The sequence below is a fragment of the Podarcis cretensis genome, assembly GCF_951804945.1.
Source record: "Podarcis cretensis genome assembly, chromosome: 12".
Lineage (NCBI taxonomy): Eukaryota > Metazoa > Chordata > Lepidosauria > Squamata > Lacertidae > Podarcis > Podarcis cretensis.
In genome coordinates this window covers 11232954-11251714 of record NC_137181.1, presented here as the reverse complement: position 1 = coordinate 11251714, position 18761 = coordinate 11232954, and the positions used below count along the sequence as shown (strand labels likewise).

The window sequence follows — 18761 nt, the reverse complement described above, 5'->3', positions numbered from 1 at the left end:
CAAGGTAGAGGTGTGTGGTAAGATCTGGGCTAAAATGGTATTGCGCCCCCCCCCCCATCCAAAGAATTGACAGCCGTTCATACAGTGCGTGGGCGGAATTTACAGTACGTTTGTTTCTCCCAAAGAAAATCCCTGGAAGTGTCGTTTTCTCCTCACAGAGCTACAATTCCTGCCACATTCAAACTGCAGCCCCCTCAGATTCTTTGGGGAAAGTCGTGCGCTTTTAAATGTATGGTGAATACGCAGCCATGGTCAAGGTGGCTTAATGTGGATTAGTTAGTTTCTTCAGTACCGTTTGTGTACATGGGTTCACAAGTGAAAGGATGTATCCCTGTCCCCATGGAGCCTACGGTCTAAAATATCAACTCTTTCATGCCTGGGTTCTTAGGTTTATATATTTATTTCAGAATGTGTATTTCTCTTTACAGAGTAAACGCTTCTGAGGAGGTTCATCTCAAAATGGACTATTAAAAAGAGAAAGAGAGAGAAAATTGAACATACAATAATTTGAAAAAAAATCAGTCAAAGCTAAAAGCATAATTAAAACAGCAACAGTATTAAAATACAGACCTACACACATTAATTAAAAGCAGTGTTAATTAAAAGGTATTCAAGAGGACCTTTTAATAGCTCTATGGGAAAGGAAACTTCATCAGAGGTAGCTTTCCTTCGCTCTGCACCACTGTTATGACAAGTGGCATTTCATAAAATTATTCCTCTAAAAATTCTTGATTCCTGTTCTCTATGGCATTGGGTAATACCCTTTAAATGCTGTGTCCCACTTGCATTTGGAGAGGGTGGTTCTAGAAGGTAAATTCATTTCTGCTCTGTCAGAACACAGTTGTGTGAAGTAGCTATTCTGAAACAGTATGGCATTGAGGCTAGGGGTGAGTAGAACAATTACTTATTTAGTAGATCAGGGACAAACCTGCAGTCTGCCCAATAGAACAGGTGTAATCTATTTCTGCATTCTTGCCATACAGAAATTACTTCTCCCCAAGCAATTCCCGAACGGGAATTACCTATTTCCTCCCCAAGCAACGGGAATTACCTGTTTCCATTAGAATAGATATGTTTTGTGTGCACAGTCTATTCTCGTTCCATGGAATAGGTTTCTCCTTCCAGCATCATTAATCCCATCAGTTAGTTGCCCTTTGGTGTCGGTTGCGTTCTAAAAATGTTCTCTCACACAGCCATCTAAAAACTAGCTAAACAGGCAACCTGCCACATGCAACTCTGAGACCTCAAAATAAACTTTTGATGTATACACAGGCCTTCTTAGGCACTATAGCTCTTTATTTGTAGTTTTGTAAGAGGGGGCAGCTCATATTGAGATTTCCAAACCTAATTGTTTTTAAAAGCAACACTTCTGAGCAGTGGTGTCTGACATAATGGATTGCTATTGTGCTCTAATGGACTGTGGTATTCTGGATTAAGGGTCAGTGAGTTAAAATAAGGGACATCTGGCACCTTTACTGTTTGCCCCCTAGAGGCATTTAGAGTACCTCTGAACAGTTAGTTCTGCAGATATGCACAGTTCTCCTGAGCAGATAATCTTCCATGGACCTCCATTAAAATACTTGTTCAAAATGCACTGTTGTGACTGCAATCTCTTCACACAACTTCATATCCACATTTTGTTTTGGAAATTTAAGCCTCTGTAAATTTTCTACAGGCTTATTTTCCCCCAATATACTTTTGTTATAGAAGATACTATAGAGTGACTGCTATGTCATGTAAAGATGGTATAAATAACAGAAAGCTCTTAAAGGATATTTCAGCACAGAGACTCTCAAAGTCTGTTTTGTTTTGAGAAAGCCTACTTAATTAGATGGACAAGTCAACATAATGCTTCTTGCATTCCCACTCATAACTGAGCTTCTTATTTAAAAGATCTTTTAACAAAGGATTCATTTTTCTTTTCAATTTTGGGTGACTCAGTTTGTTAGACTCTTAAGAGTTATAGGCAGTACAACAATCAAAAGCAGTTTTCCAGAACATATTTACAGAGAAAAAATGCTTTATAATCAACAGAGCTTTTTCCCCCCTAAGAACTTGTTCCATTCTTCCTGTGATTAGCAGACTTTGAGGACAGTTAGTGGACTCAGGCTGCAATCCTAAACACAGTAGGATGTAGCTTTTGAGTAAATACATATAGGATTGTGCTGTTAGCAGCTTGATGCGACTTTGCATTGGAAGGTTTCCTGGACCACCTCATGAATGATAGGACTGACTTTTGATCATTGCTATGTGTTGGCTTGAAACATCAACAAGACCAGTTTCTTAATGGGTCTCACTATGGAATGACTGCAGAATCACACTTTAGTGGGTAGTAGAGCTGCAAGACTCTCCTTCTGATCTAATGGTTGTGTTTGCTTTTATGAATTATCTCTTCCGAGTAACTGCATCTTCAATTTAAATTAGTGCTTTAAAGATGCTAAAACACTTGGTCTAAGCTTTGACTGCATTAGGAATGTCAAAAGTGTCTTTTCTTCTTGAGCTGAGAATTTTGTGATAAAGCAGTAAATGGATACAAGAGATTATTTTTGGCCTGCCCCCCTCAAATATTTTATTGGTAGGGGGCGAAGGGACCTTGGTCCCTAGGAGTTAGCTCCTGTGGCAGGAGTTGTTGTCTAGAATATGTAGCAGAGGGCACAAGATTAGGAGATCTTGGCTATGTTAAAAAGATTACTTGGTGCAATTGTACAAGTCTATTGTACTCAGCATATTGTACAAGTCCGTTGTACTCACAATTGGTTTTTGTCACCATTTCTAATCCTGTTCAGGAGCAAGTTTCAACTCTCATCAAAAGTCAGTAGTCACATTGCTCATGCCTAGCCTTTCCCCTATTTGTTGTATGAAGAACTATGACATTCAGGGTCAGGGCATGAACCTTGTAGCCAAATTGATGCTTCGTGTAAAATAGGTTTATTTCTAAGAGGGAGGAGAACAAAAATTGTTTGATTCCCACTTAAGATAAATTAAAACTCTGTCCTGCCACCAGTACTGTTCTGTTCACACAGATAAGTTGATGTTTGCGTTCACTCGCTCCATCTTGATTGGGGGAATTGAAATATATGATCAGATGAGATTTCTGTCCCTGAGAGGTTTGTGAGTTTTAGCTCTACAGACATTTTACAAGCAGAGAGCTAGCCCTTAGTTTGCGCCCCCTCCAGGAAAACACCTGCAATGTTTTCCTTTGTACAAGAGATACATCTTTTCCAGTGAAATTTTACCACTTGCTTCCATGATGCATAATCATCTCCCCAGTGGCACACAGGAGACTGCTCTGGAATAGAAGTCATGAAAATTATATCTGCTCATAGGGAGAGGAACTGCTGCCTTGATTAAATGGAACCAATACATCCAACTAGAGAGCTCCTTTCTCTCTAGCCCAGCTTCCCAATAAAAATGTGGTGCTCATGTCACTTTTACAGAATATTTAAACCCAGTAGGCAACCTGTATAAAATAATTTTATAAAGCACCATAGAGATATGATTCTGAGAATGGATTAATCTGTTTTATTGAGAATAAGGTTATTACCATATTTCATAGCTGAAAATGGTTCGGTGACAAAAGCAGTACTGTTGTTAACAACAGCTGTACTTGTCTCAGTAAGCAATGTATTTGATTGTTTTAATTTTTATAATCATGTGAAGGAAGAATTGGGGAACTGGTTCCTGTCCTTGGTATTAGACTTTTCAGTTATTAAAAGTTGCTTTATTAACGATTGAGTGTCCTGATATATTTATTTGTTCGGCATGAAACTTTAATTATTAAACAGCTTGTTGTGTAGCATAGTTTAAACTTATAGTGTTAATGTGTTCTGAAATTAGTGTCTTTGCTTTCAAAGCAAATTGGACTACAATTCAATTTGGTTGCAAACTATATACCTATCACTTCTGTTAACTGGTTGGTGCAGAGCTGTAAGTCTATCTTGGATAACTGGTTCTGCTGCAATGTTGGCTTCCATCCATTTCTCATCAGCACAGTTTTAAGAACAAGAAGCAGTAGACAATATACAAAACTGCATTTGTTCTTTGAGATATCTTTTTACACATTGGTGGCCAGGGACAAAAAGGTTTCTGACACTGAATTCTTGCTGTCAGAGCAATTTGTTAAAATCTTATATTGAAGAAAAGGAATGGGAGATGCTGACATCCTCTCCAAGTGTTGAAGTATAGTATTAGTACTGTAAGTCATTTTTGCCTTAAGCTAAAAACTTCCTCATGTTAGAAAGACTTGCTGTGAATTCTCAAGTGACAGGTGGGCTTTGTTTTCTCTGATTAATTTTTGAACATGACGGGACTGGTTTCTTTGGGGCTCGCTCCCAGGTAGAATTGTAGTGTGAGCTCTTTGCACTTGCCAATAACATCTTGAATGTAAGCATTAGACCTGCGCTGTAGTATCCAACTTCCAAAATTGGGTAGTTTATATGACTTAAATGGAAATAGTGGTCCTATTGCCTGATTAAGATAGTGACAGCTCCTGTTTCTCTTCCATTTTTTGCATGTCACAGTCACACTGTCCACTTATGTGAGTATGCACTCAAGTAGTAGTTCTCCTGATATCTACATTTGAGGAAACAATATTAAGGCAATACCCACTTACTGAAGGAAGTTGCATTGGATCTGTCTCATTACTGTTTGTTCTCCTATCATGCACTATGGTTCTGATCTTTTAATGAAAAATAAAGACCAGTGATAGCAATCAATGGAATGTGAATGTTTGGTGTCCCATTGCTTTTCCCAGTGTATGGGGGAAACTTCACCAGGGCTGAAGATAGTTGTATGTGTGTGGAATCCTGAAGTGTGCCTAATAATGGTTTCTGAAAAGGGGAGTGTTGTTTGTTTGCCCTTTGTAGTCTTGTTTTGTATAAAACTCCCCTTTCGTTAAATCCATCTCCTTACTTAGATGTGAGGAGCAGAGTGCTGTAGCTTCATCTTGTGTTTGTATGAGTTCTAGGCCCTTGCTTATGTCTTTCTGGTGCTGCCCTCCTATTCTACAACATGACCTGAAGGATGATTGGCATTCATTTTAGTTTTCCATTGAGTTGGTAAGTGTGTAGAACAGCTAGCATAACTTTTGACATCAGTAGGATAAGATGACAGTTAGACTAGCTACTCCACCCTTACAGTCGCACTTCTGCCCATTTCTCCTTACGGTTTCATAGTTACATCAGCATCAGTACAATGCTGATCATAAGTCACAAAGGAGTACTGCATTACTATATGGAGTTGTCCCAGTGTATGTAACTTGGTAGCCAGTGTGGTGTAGTGGTTAGACCGTGACTTGTGAGACCACCTGTGAAACCAGTCACTATCTCTCAGCCTAACCTTCTTCACAAGGAAAACCATATATGCCACCCGGACCTCCTTAGAGGAAAGGCCACTCCCAATCCCTAAATCAAGAAACCCTACAAGCATTGCTGGACTCCATCACCCCAGCCAGCATGGCCAATAATTAGGGATGATGGGAGTTGTAGTTATTCAACATCTGGAGGGCCACAGGTTCATTATTCCTAATTTAAATAGTGATTCATGCAGGCAATATGCAGCAGTGATAAGGTAACTAAACGAGATGAGATGCAAGATCTATGGTAAAGGTTTTTCTAAAGAAAGCTGCAAGGGGGCAGGGACCATATTTGACTGGTGCCAAAGAGCTGAAGTGGCAAGGATTTAACCTTTTCTCCCTGTATCATTTCCTGATTTAACTGGGGATTCATTCTGTCCAGTGGGGGACAGGAACTTGCTTTTTTCCAGGCAAGCGATGCTAATAACTGGAGCGATATTGACTGGGAGAAAAGGTTGCTTTATACTGTAAGCTTTGAAAAAGATGAGTGCAGATCTGTTGACTGATCATCCATGTCTGGCTTTGCCTCTAGAATTTTGGGTTTGAGGTGAGTAACATGTTTAGATTCTTGTTTCACTCACTAAGTTGCCTTGGCCAGTCATTTGTCTCTTACCTTTACCTACCTCACAGAGCAGTTGAATAAAATAAAATGATCTCCCTCCCCATGCAGTCTCCTGAGCTTTGATGGAGGTATACAAATGGAATACTTTCTTCCAGGCTGTTTTCATGGTATTTCTAGTCTTAATGAGTAACCAGTCACAAGTCATTGAATCTTCATTTGTGGATTAATGCAAACAACAATTGCTGTAATGTTGCCCTGATTTATACTTTGGATTATATATAAACTCTTCACTTCATTGGTATATTAACCAATGTTTATGCAGATGTGTCCATACTGTTGACTACACAACTTACCATAATTGCTTTTGCAGAAGAAAACAGAAAAGGCATGCATTACATGGCTTGACTAAATCCAAGTTCTACTGTACCTAATTACTTGCAGCGCAGTCTGTCATTTATACATGCTTCTTGAAATACTGATAATTAATCAAGCATGGTGTTTGAACACCGAGTGATATAAAAATGTTTTAATTAAAAATAAAGGTGTTTCTCAGTTTATTTTTTCTCTTTTCATCACTACAAGGCAAATGGATGGGAGAAATAGCACTGGTGTGGAAATGACTTATCTGAATTTCACAACAAGTACTTCTGTTTGACCCATATAGTAGTAGTACTTGGGATTATCAGATGGAAGATTTTGCTTGGGTGTGATTTTTATGTAGTGTAAGTAGTGGTTAAACACCAGAAATTTTGATAATGAGATTATAGGTGTTGTTTGTAACCATATGAAAATACAAGTTTCAAATTAAATAAATTGGCATTTGTTAAATGTGGCTACAGTAATTCAAAAAATATCAGATTCTGAAGGAGCAAGTGGAGGGAAGAGATAGCTGTTCTTTGGGTCATTAATAGCAAAACAATATTTAAGTAGCACTGAGCCAAAAATGCCTTCCCACTTCAAACCCATGAAAGTGGGTCAGCATTTTTGGCTTGGTTCTAAACAAATGTATGCAGATTTACAATTGTAAGTAGTGGAAGCAGCAGCAGTGGCCTTCGTGGGGAGTTTTTAAAATAATTGTTCTGCCACTAGCTGCTGTACTACCCTGAATGATGATGCATCAGGATGTAGCATTGTTCTAGAGGTAGTGCCCCCCACCCATATATATTCCTGCAACAATTCCTCTAGAACAGTACTGCATCCAACTCCTTAAAAAATAATCCTTTATCATTCTCTTCATAAATGTTTAGAAGAGCTAGTTGTGGGGTGGGTGTTACATTACAATTTGAAAGTGTGCTAATCTCTTTAAACACAGAGAGCCAGAACTTTTATATTTTTCTACAATCCCTCCAGAGATGTTTTAAGTACACACTATCTGGCATCCCCTCCTACAGTATGGTGATAGTGTATAATTTATACAGGATAACCTCTGTACCATTTTAAGTGCTATTTCTTAGTCACTAACTGAGATGGACCATTGGGATTTGTTTCATCTTGCCTGCCATTCCTGTTCCTCCAGCTTCAAATCCAGTTCTTGCTCCAACATTATTTTAAGGCCTTCTGTGCCGTTCACTTGTGATTTCAGTAAGCTACAGGATAGTCTAAAATCAAACCCTTAATATTACTACTGCAGTGTCCCACCACACCTTCAAACTCTGAAAGTTTACATGTTACTGCCTCTCTAATACCTTTAGAGAAAAGTAGAGATCTGCCTCCACAGAAGTCATGGTACATGTAGTTTTTGTAGACTTTCATTAAGTTTGTCCTCCAATATGGGAACATTATCTACACAAAAAAGTAAAACATTCTCTTACAGTCCACAACCATCTTATATCGTAAGTTTGATTTTTGTGATAAAAGAGGGGATGGAGACCAAACAAATTAAAGGGGATAGGGCTGCAGCAAGTACAGCCGCCTTTCTAAGCCAATAGTGGACTGCTGTTTGGAGAAAATTGTTGTGTATATGTGGGTTGTTTTGAAATTTATTATTGGAGTCCAAAAAGGCATGAAAGGGGAGACCCTATATCTGTTCAGATTGCATACAAACCCATTGTTTGTATCATCCATGATCATTGGAATAGCATGGTGAAGCTCATTTGCCAGGTAGTACAATTCAGGATTCTCACCAATCAGAAGGTTGGTGGTTCGAATCCCCACGACGGGGTGAGCTCTTGTTGTTCGGTCCCAGCTCCTGCCCACCTAGCAGTTTGAAAGCACATCAAAGTGCAAGTAGATAAATAGGTACCGCTCTGGCGGGAAGGTAAATGGCATTTCAGTGTGCTGCTCTGGTTTTGCCAGAATCAGCTTAGTCATGCTGGCCACATGACCCTGAAGCTGTCTGCGGACAAACACTGGCTCCCTCAGCCTATAGAACGAGATGAGCGCCACAACTCCAGTCGTCCGCAACTGGACCTAACGGTCAGGGGTACCTTTACCTTTACAATTCAGGGTTCTCCAGCCCCACTCATGATGGGTCACATAAATAAACTTCCCTACATGGATTTTACATTGATCAAAAATAAAATAATTCCATTTCTGTTGCCAAAGACATGATTGTACAGGCGATATTCATACTGGAAGAGCTTGAAAGGGGTATGTTAACTTGGAAAGAGTCACCATTTTAATTACCACTAATCTATCTAGTATTGTAAAGGTTTCTTTTCTCCAGCGTTTAAACATTGTGGTTAATAGTGTGTCAGAGCCAACTATAGTTGACTTTAAGCAGTCTGTTCAAATTTATAGTGATAAGTATACCTAGATATTTCAGTTTCACATAATATGTTTTAATATTCAGTAAACTCTTGATTTTTGTGTGTGAGGAGGGATATGAAAACATTGCCTCAATTTTTTGGAAATACACACCCTGTGACAGAGGCAATGTTGGTTTAAGTTCTTGTATTGCTTGAGCTGTTTCCATGGGTTTTGGTGTAGTTAGCATAATATCATCCATGTACTTTCCGAAGATACAGTATCTTCGTTTAATATTTACCCCTGAAATGTTTGCCGAGGTCCAGATTCTAATAGCAAAAGGAAGTGATGTCTTGTAAGCCAGGACTTGAGCAGATCTGGCACTGAAGTGGCTGCAGCTGTAACTATATCCATATGAGAGACACAGCCTCTTCCAACTGCGTTTAGATTATCCACTTCCCAGAGCCTGCTAAACAATGCAGGGCATTGCAGGGAAGTTCAGCCGTAATAGCAAAAGGTTCTAATCCCTAGTGTTAGAATAAGTAAAAATTGTAATAAAGGACAACCTTGCTTTGTCCCACATTTAATATCTATACTATTGGAGTTCAGATGATTAATATGAATGATGGCTTTAGATTAAGAATCATTGTTGATTTTATGTGTACATGGTTAGTCAAAAACATTGTGCAGTAGGATTCCACCTGCAACGGATCTTTATATGGCTTGGGTATAGCCACAATTTTAGATTCCAGCCATGTCTGTGGAAGGGAGCCCCTCCCAGATATCAACTAACTTGGCCATATCTAGAAGCAAACTGAAAAGATTTTCCAGAATAAATAAAATATTCACAAATGTATTGAAAGGCAATTGGCAGTGTGGCGATTCCTGAATTACCTGATGCGATGGTGGAGAAATAATTTAATAACGGAATTATTCTAAGCTTAATTTGTAACCTTGTGACTTACTTTGTAAGCCACCTGAAGAAGATTTAAAGCATGATAGAAATGGGTAATTCTAACAATGGCTGGCAGTTAACTTATATTGTCTCAAAGCATAGTGAAGTGGCTCCATCTCAACTCGCCCATTCTGGAGGAACCTTTGTGTGGCATGTTGGCATCCTCTAGAAGCCACTCATATTTTTTGCTCTCTTTGTTCTGCATTGTCGCCCCAAAACTGCAACAGCAATCTGATTTGGGACTTAATGCCATGAATATTTAAACACTAGGTTTTAAATATCGGTGCTGATTCAGATGTAACATTAGGGACTCTTTATGTATCATTTTTTCCAACATGGCAATAATTGTGCAACATGAAACCAGAGGTGCAAATCATAGCAAAGCTGAGGGAACCTTCAGGCAGGTTTTTATCACACTGGGAGTCCACTTGGGCTGTTTATGTGCCTAGTAGTCTGCTCTGAATTCATATGCATGTATGAAGCACATGGTTCTAATTATATTTGTTAATATGCTGAAACATATCATACCATAGAAAAGCGGCTGTCTCAACTTCTCATTAAAGGTGCACTGCTTACTTTCTTCTTTTTTCAAATTATTTTTATTAGTTTTGCAAATTAATACAAATCAAACCTATTTAATTGAATACAATTTTTATTTTTAAAAATCAAGTTTCCCACTCCTGTTGCCAACATATGTCCTTCTCTTCTGTTGTTGCCACATCCTTTTTTCTTGAAATCCACTTAAAATCTTCGCTAGAAGTAATCCATTCTCACCACTGCCAATAAATCATCTTTACAAACAATGTTCTTTTTAATTTCCTTAGGTAAATTCCTTTTCACATGTGTAGTCATTCAAATCAATATTCTCAGACCTGTTGTGGAGGAATATCTCACTGTTTACTCTCCAGGCATTCTGTTTTCTTGATGAGGTTTGCCTTTCATCAGGGAAGTGAACCTGCCTCATTCTGGAGCTCCGTACCCACTAAATTTGTTCATTGATTTTTCTCATCAATAACTTTAAAAATTATGCCCAAGTTTATATGACTATTGCAGTAGAAATGTTGTTGAGAATTTCACTTTTTCCTTCCTTAAATTAGAATAGCATTCATATGGTTTGAGGCATTTTTTTTAAAATTGTTTTTCTTACAGCTGTTGGCGAATCAGAAAGTGATATCTACATGCGATTCATGAGGTCACATAAGTGTTATGATATTGTTCCAACAAGCTCAAAGCTTGTGGTCTTTGACACTACACTACAGGTGAGTTGTCCATTTTCAGAATCCATTTCCTAACCATTAGTTGCCTTATTAATAATATACATGGGTTGTGCCCTGTGATTCAGATGACCTTGTTTTCAGAATGCAATGCCTCAAAGACATTTTAAAAGTTTTTTTTAAAAAATGTTCTTCCTCTTTGAATCAATAATTAGACATCAGTCCTAATGACCAATGGAAGTTCCCTTCCTTTTAAATGGAAAAGGGTTAGTGACAAAGTGCCTTTGTGTGGTTGTGAAAATTGAGCAATCAAATATGTTCTAAAATCATATGTTGAACAGATGCCTATCTTTTGTTTTATAAATTATATGGCATAAGGTTTCAAATACCTTGGTAAAGTAACTTTTAAGGATTGCATGTCAGTATTTACAAGTAAGCCCACTAAACTATAATTTTTATATACCTACCTAGGATCTGTCTGGATGAAGGTCATTTTAGAATTTTTTTAAATAAAAATGTCATAATAAAGCCAACACTTAGACTGTGCAGCTCTGTGTTAACATTTTTCACTGTAACATCATTTTAAAGTTGAAAAGGAGCACTGAATATAGCAGAATAGGAACAGAGAAACGGCATAGAACAGATTTTCTGAGAGACATATATCCTTCTAACATGACATTTTAATATAAATTAGCATTTCCAGTTGACACAAAATACACTCCTTCTATAGTCATTGACTTTCAAAGTCACATTGAATTGCTTACAATGAAAAGTATGTTACTAAAAATATATCCTTTTATAATGTAGTTGCATTATCTTCTTGGACCTGGTAGGTAAATAAATTAACCTCTTGTCTTTGATGATAGACAGATCTTTTTATACAATGCATGCTTTCATAAAGTTGGGAGGCCAACACTCAAACCTTAAGACCTATATAGAACAAAAGTATATTATCCTCCAGATAGCCTGAAGGAAACCTAGTCTTCCATTCTTTACCATTTTTTCTCATGATTAAAGTCTTAACATGCCAGTGGATTCAGGTGACCTCCCCCCCCCCCAGAAGAGCTAAGTTTGCACGTCATGCTAAGTCATAGTTGATTTTAAACACATGACACATAAACACACTCTGTACAATGCTGTGTGTGGCACAAACGAGCCACAGCATGGCTTGTCATATTTCATACAAATGAATGGTAAGCTAGAAATAAGCCAATAACAAACATGTGAAACAAATTAGATTTACACGATCTGATAAGCCATACAATAGCTTGTTTTGTGCTGCACATGGCACCCACCAGAGGTGGGGGGCATCTCACAGTAGGCTAGGAGTCACATTCACGATTAAGCCATCTTTTAAAACAAATTATGGCTTAGAAATAGATGGGGAATTTTTTTCAGCTGGGGAGCCAGATTCCATTCTGGACAACCTCCCACAAGCCAGTGGTGGGTGGGGCCAGAGGCAAACACAAATGCAGCAATGAATGTGATTTTGTACAGGGCAGTGGGGGATATTCATTGGCTAATACTGCAGGTTTATTATAAAATAAGTGTTTTCCATGTCCTTGGGTTTGGGAAGCTGCCAAGAACTAAATCACTGTTCCGGTTTGTACATACAAGTGTAATGCCATATGAATATAGAGCAAGTGAGAGAGGAGTTTCTAGTGTTTCAGTGTATCCATGTTGTTTCTTTAGGCTTGAAACTCATCCATACCTTTCTAGCAAATTGTAGCTGTCATGTCCTCCTCAGTATCAAGCTGTGTGATAAGGTTTTTAAAAATAGCAATGCTCTATGTCCTTTTTTTAAAAATGCTGTTTTATTTTGTCTTTCAGGTAAAGAAAGCTTTCTTTGCCTTGGTAGCAAATGGTGTCCGAGCAGCTCCTCTGTGGGAGAGTAAAAAACAAAGCTTTGTAGGTAAGATAATGTATATTAGTATAGAGTTTGGAGAGAGATATTTAATTCATCTCCACTATACAGTGGAATCGGATATAGTGTTGGTTTGTGGGGTTTTTTTGTGCTTTTGCCTTCTCTTCAATTTTTTATTTTATACTCATGAAATACTGTCCATATCTGTTTCAGACATAACAGGAAGTCTCTGCTTTCACACCTGTGTGGAGGCAATGGGGAAGCTCACTCAAATATTGAGACACAGTGGTTTCCCATTATCTCTAACCTGGGCCTCAAATCATAGAATGGGTGATGGGTCTGCAACACTTAGTGCTTTTGTGGAGGAAGCTGAATTCTTGGTTTTTTTATACTGACATTTTAAAATGCTGGGAAATGGGATGCTTAGTGTATCATAAAAGCAGGGCTGGAAAAAAATATTTTAAATTCCAAGGAGTCAGCATTGCTCTTTCAAGAGCCAAACATACAAAGAGCTGAAAAGGTGCAAGCAGCAATATGCCTGGACTTGTAATTCTCTCATGCATAAAGACATGAAATTACATACCTAAGAAGAGGATGCAGACATGATTTTTAATTTCCCCCCCAAAAAAATTCTCCCATTGTACTGTGGCCTCTCCCCTACGGCCTTGGAGACTATTCAGTTTAAATGCCAAACTATAGATTGACAATATGAGAACATACCTCATACTTTTATGCTCCCTTGTGTGCCAAGATTTGAATTTTCCAGTCGCCGCCAGTTGGTCTGAACCTGGTGAGCTAATGTTTATAGCAGGTAGCCACTGTGATACCCTCCAAGTATTGTTAGATTCCCTGCTGGAATAGCACTGGCAGGGAATTGCACCAAAAGTGTAAGCCCGGGGTGACCAACTAGTGGGCAAATTTGGAATTTAGAGAGAGGACCATATGCACCAGTTTAAAAATTGTTACCATGAAGATGACATAACAGAAAATGACTGCTATGGGCAATAATGGCTTCACATCTTAAAGAGCAAAAAAGAGAGGACCACAAAATGGTGCTGACAAGCTTTCCCATCAGCTGCCCCATCAATGAGAGTGGGAAGCACCTATACTGGCCACAGCTATGCTTGCTCACAGTGAAGCTCTTTGCAGCTCCTGATGGAAGCGTGGGCATCCATTCCTGGTATCCAATGAAATGTGGTCATGTTGAAGGGTGTGTTCAGTTTAGGAGAGGCTGAGCCAGTGTAAACAAGAATTGACTAGAAAGAGCAAACACTCTCCTGCATTAGATTTTTGAAAGGAAACTTCCTGAGACCTTTTGAAAATAACATAGGGAGGTACTGGTTGGCAGCCACTGGTGTAAATTACAGATTGGGTTGCTCTTACTGTTTCAAAGCAGCTAGTAGGTGCAACAGCAACGGAGCCAAAGAATTTTGCTTCTTCCCGGATTTCTTGCATATAAAAACGCTAACATGTTCCGTATGTTCTAGTTGTAATTGTAGTTCCTTTCCATCAGAAACTCAGCCTACAGTCTGACTGCATCACCAGAAGTTTCTACAGTATTATTTACAGTAGGACTATGGCTACAGTTTTGTTCGGCCTACTTGTGTATAACTAAGTAAAGTTGCCAAGCTCTTAACTTTCTGGGTTCAGTTTGATTTATTCACCAAGTTCTGTAAAAACTCATTCCTGACCATTGGCCATGCTGGCTGAGGCTGATGAGAGTTGTAATTAAACATCACATTAGCTACTTCTCGTTTACAATTAACCAGAAAATGGAATCATCTAATCTTGGCATTAAAGAAATTCTTAAATGTTCTTAAAGAAATGGGAGTGCCTGATCACCTCATCTGTCTCCTGTGAAAGCTCTATGTGGGACAAGAAGCTACAGTTAGAACTGGATATGGAACAACTGATTGGTTCAAAATTGGGAAAGGAGTACGGCAAGGCTGTATATTGTCTCCCTGCTTATTTAACTTATATGCAGAATTCATCATGCGAAAGGCTGGGCTGGATGAATCCCATGCCAGAATTAAGATCGCCGGAAGAAATATCAACAACCTCAGATATGCAGATGACACAACCTTGATGGCAGAAAGTGAGGAGGAATTAAAGAACCTTTTAATGAGGGTGAAAGAGGAGAGCACAAAATATGGTCTGAAGCTCAACATCAAAAAAACGAAGATCATGGCCACTGGGCCCATCACCTCCTGGCAAATAGAAGGGGAAGAAATGGAGGCAGTGAGAGATTTTACTTTCTTGGGCTCCATGATCACTGCAGATGGTGACAGCAGTCATGAAATCAAAAGACGCCTGCTCCTTGGAAGAAAGGCAATGGCAAACCTAGACAGCATCTTAAAAAGCAGAGACATCACCTTGCCAACAAAGGTGCATATAGTTAAAGCCATGGTTTTCCCAGTAGTGATGTATGGAAGTGAGAGCTGGACCATAAAGAAGGCTGATCGCCGAAGAATTGATATTTTTGAATTATGGTGTTGGAGAAGACTCTTGAGAGTCCCATGGACTGCAAGAAGATCAAACGCATCCATTCTGAAGGAAATCAGCCCTGAGTGCTCACTGGAAGGACAGATTGTGAAGCTGAGGCTCCAATACTTTGGCCACCTCATGAGAAGAGAAGACTCCCTGGAAAAGACCCTGATGTTGGGAAAGATGGAGGGCACAAGGAGAAGGGGACGACAGAGGACGAGATGGTTGGACAGTGTTCTCGACGCTATAAACATGAGTCTGACCAAACTGCGGGAGACAGTGGAAGACAGAAGTGCCTGGCGTGCTCTGGTCCATGGGGTCACGAAGAGTCGGACACGACTAAACGACTAAACAACAACAACAAATCTTGGCATACAAGGGAAGGAGTAAGCGTGGAAGGTTGAGGTTCCTGATCATATACCAAACAACAGTTAGGAGCTGTTTAGTGAGGACATTTTACTAGAGTTGTGTGACAAAATAGATCTTACCAGTTTTACAGATGTGAAATGCTATGTCCCTTTATTATGTAGGAATTATGTTTTTGTAGCTCTGGTTGTTCTTGTAAAAGGCAGGCAGTGTCATGTACACTCATATTTCTAAGCTACACTAGGAATTTTTTAAAGGAACTTTTATCAATTAGGGATGCAATATTTAATTTATTTTAACTTGTTAATTAAAAATTGTGTCTAAATATGATCTAAATCTTTATTTTGCATTGTTTTCTCTTGTTACAGGAATGTTAACTATTACAGATTTCATTAATATACTGCATAGATACTATAAGTCTCCAATGGTAGGTACAACCTCATAAATACAATTATCATTAGTGAGTATCCCTGAAATAAAAGCATCGATAACCATGTATTTGATAATATTTTTTTTTGTAATTGGATGGGTGGTTGAAAGAATGCTGCCTTTTGAAGAGGAAGGAAAGTTTTGCTGCTAGATTCTGAATGGTACATGTGAAATTAAGATCCCCACCTTTTCTGTAGACATTTGGGCAAAGGTTTCTTTATCTTATATCACTTACTAGTTATTGAATAAGAGAGGTGATAAGAACTGTTATTCTTGTCTTCATATCAAACTTGATACTTTAGGTTAGTGTTTCCTGAACTTGGGTCTCCAGCTGTTTTTGGACTACAGTTTCCATCATCCCTGACCACTGGTCCTGCTAGCTAGGGATGATGGGAGTTGTAGTTAAAAAACAGCTGGAAACCCAAGTTTAGGAAACATTGCTTTAGATCATGGGTAGGCAAACTAAGGCCCGGAGGCTGGATCTGGCCCAATCGCCTTCTAAATCTGGCCCACGGATGGTCCAAGAATCAGCGTCTTTTTACAAGAGTAGAATGTGTCCTTTTATTTAAAATGCACCTCTGGCTTATTTGTGGGGCATGGCTGGTGCTTTTACATGAGTAGAATGTGTGCTTTTATTTAAAATGCATATGTGGGTTATTTGTGGGGCATAGGGATTCGTTCATTCTCTCCCCCCCCCCCAAAAAAAAGAAATATAGTCCGGCCCCCCACAAGGTCTGAGGGACAGTGGACTGGCCCCCTGCTGAAAAAGTTTGCTGACACCTGCTTTAGATAATTTCACGTCTCTGATACTGAAGGAGTTTGTTTTTTATTTCTCTGGTGCATGAGGTAGCTGGCTTAACCATGATAGTTATAAAATGGTACGCACAAACCAATATAAAAAGCAGAAAGAACATGGATGTAACACAAAGTATGCAGAAAATATGCACAGTGGAATGGAGTCAGTGTGGTTTAGTACATCAAGTAAGTGTTGGACTGCAGATACCTTGATTCAAAGGCTGGTTTAACTGTGAAAATAACTAGTTGTCCTGGGGCAAGACACTCTTGGGCCCTAGTTTTGTTGTAAGACTGAAATGAGCCAACCCCTCCACAGTTTCCTAATATGAAGTTAGGACACAAATTTATACACAGAGATGCCACTTATCCACCTGCTCATTATCCAAAAATTTCACTTATGTGAACATAGTAATAGCCAAACCTTGCTACATACAAAGCTGGTTGATATCCAAACAACTGGAGTTTGCCCACTTCCTTCCTTGTTTGTGCTTTGTTGGTCTGCAGCAGACATTTTCGGACAGAAACCATGGAGAGAGGGAAGGAGGGGAGAGTGTGGACAAATTAGTTTTGTCTTTGTCTCTTTTTTCCTGGTTGGCTGCAGCCCTTTTATGAAGAAACGTGGTGGGAGAGGGGAGAGAGATCATGGGTTAGAAATGTTCACATAGGAAATAATGGAAATCACCAGTTTGTTATGCAAACCCTTGCCTAATGAACAATTTCCTGGGTACACATTGTGTTTGGTAAGTGGGAACTGCATGTAGTTGTATAGGCATGCAGCTGAGATCCAGGATATATCTGCTACATAGCAATCGTGATTGGTATCCAGCCTGTTAGTTCCTGTTGTTCATTTCAGCATAGCAGCTTTATCTGAACATGCCAACTGTTCCAATTTAAAACTCTTCTGCCTTGCATACAAGGTTGAAATGCACTTTCCTATGTGCTTTTATGCCAGTAAGTTCCAGTTCTCCCTTCAGTCAAGCACAGAGCATATTGTTGGAACCATATAAATTCAGTTATGGGGGGAAACCCTTTTGGTGCACTTTTAAGGAGAAGAACTTTCTTTATTAGTTTTTTTCAGGAAATAATCAAGTTGTGCAAGGAGAGGAAACAGCTGACCATTTGGTAGTTAAGTCTGATCTGCTACTTGTATTTCCCTGTGTACCTGATGCATTTTGTTGGAACAGAGACAGTGAAAATGTTTAAAGAAAAATTTAGATTTCTTTCACCTGGAAGTATACAGCCTGATCCTAAAGATATATATCACTGGAATGGTGCACAGACACAGTGGGTCAAATGCTTTCTTTTATGATGCCTGTCAGCCATGACACACAGTTGTCTATGTATCCAGCTCTCCCAATACTGGCTTGGCTAGGCAAAACCCTGTTAATTAACAATCCTGTACCAAGGAGAAAGTGGAGTTTTGGGAAATTCTCACCCAGCCTAAGGTCAGGCAAATCTTATCAGATTTAGACACAATGAGTATGAAACAGAGCTTTGGAAACTAGGGTTGGGCAAGGAGCCTGAAAAGGAACTGAGGCTGGATTTCCCATTGAATTGAACCTGCTAAATCTTTGGCTGCAGGGCTCTATTTATAACAGATACCTATTCCTTGTCAGGTGCTTAGATTTCCACTGATTCCTAGGATGTTGCATATGTTAATTGTCCCCAGTCCTTGCTTCTGTCTTTAGCTTTCCTCACTGTTTCTGTGCCACAAAACAGCTGTCCACAACTAATCTATGGCCCTTCTCCTGCGGAGGTGATAAGGCTGTACTACTTTAGACTGCAGTTTGGAGGCTCTCTGCTGAATATTCCTCCCTACACATTTAGAAATCTAGATGTTAGGGAGAAGAGTTCTATTTTGCTATGTGGATGAAATTTTTTGGATGGAGCACCCCCAAGCAATCTCAGTGCTATAGCCCAAAATAAATTTACCACATTAGTAAAAAAAACTATGCTGGTCAAATGGTGACTTATCACCAGGATAGTGCTGACCTATGCATTTCTGTTGCGCTGATGTAGCGGTTCTACTGTGACCAAAAGCATCATAGTGATTT

The 18761-nt window shown here is 39.1% G+C and overlaps 1 protein-coding gene across 7 annotated transcripts in view; it reads left to right on the top strand.

Annotated features, from left to right (window-relative positions):
- PRKAG2 (protein kinase AMP-activated non-catalytic subunit gamma 2) overlaps window positions 1-18761 on the top strand; it is a 209803-nt gene that overhangs the window by 170646 nt on the left and 20396 nt on the right. For all 7 annotated transcript variants that reach the window (XR_013831821.1, XM_079946862.1, XM_079946865.1 and 4 more), the window contains 3 exons: window positions 10705-10814; window positions 12600-12681; window positions 15852-15910. Coding sequence is in view for 6 of the 7 variants with exons in the window: in XM_079946862.1 (XP_079802988.1) it covers window positions 10705-10814; window positions 12600-12681; window positions 15852-15910 (251 nt within the window). In the remaining variant the exon portion in view is untranslated. The remainder of the gene's footprint in view (window positions 1-10704; window positions 10815-12599; window positions 12682-15851; window positions 15911-18761) is intronic.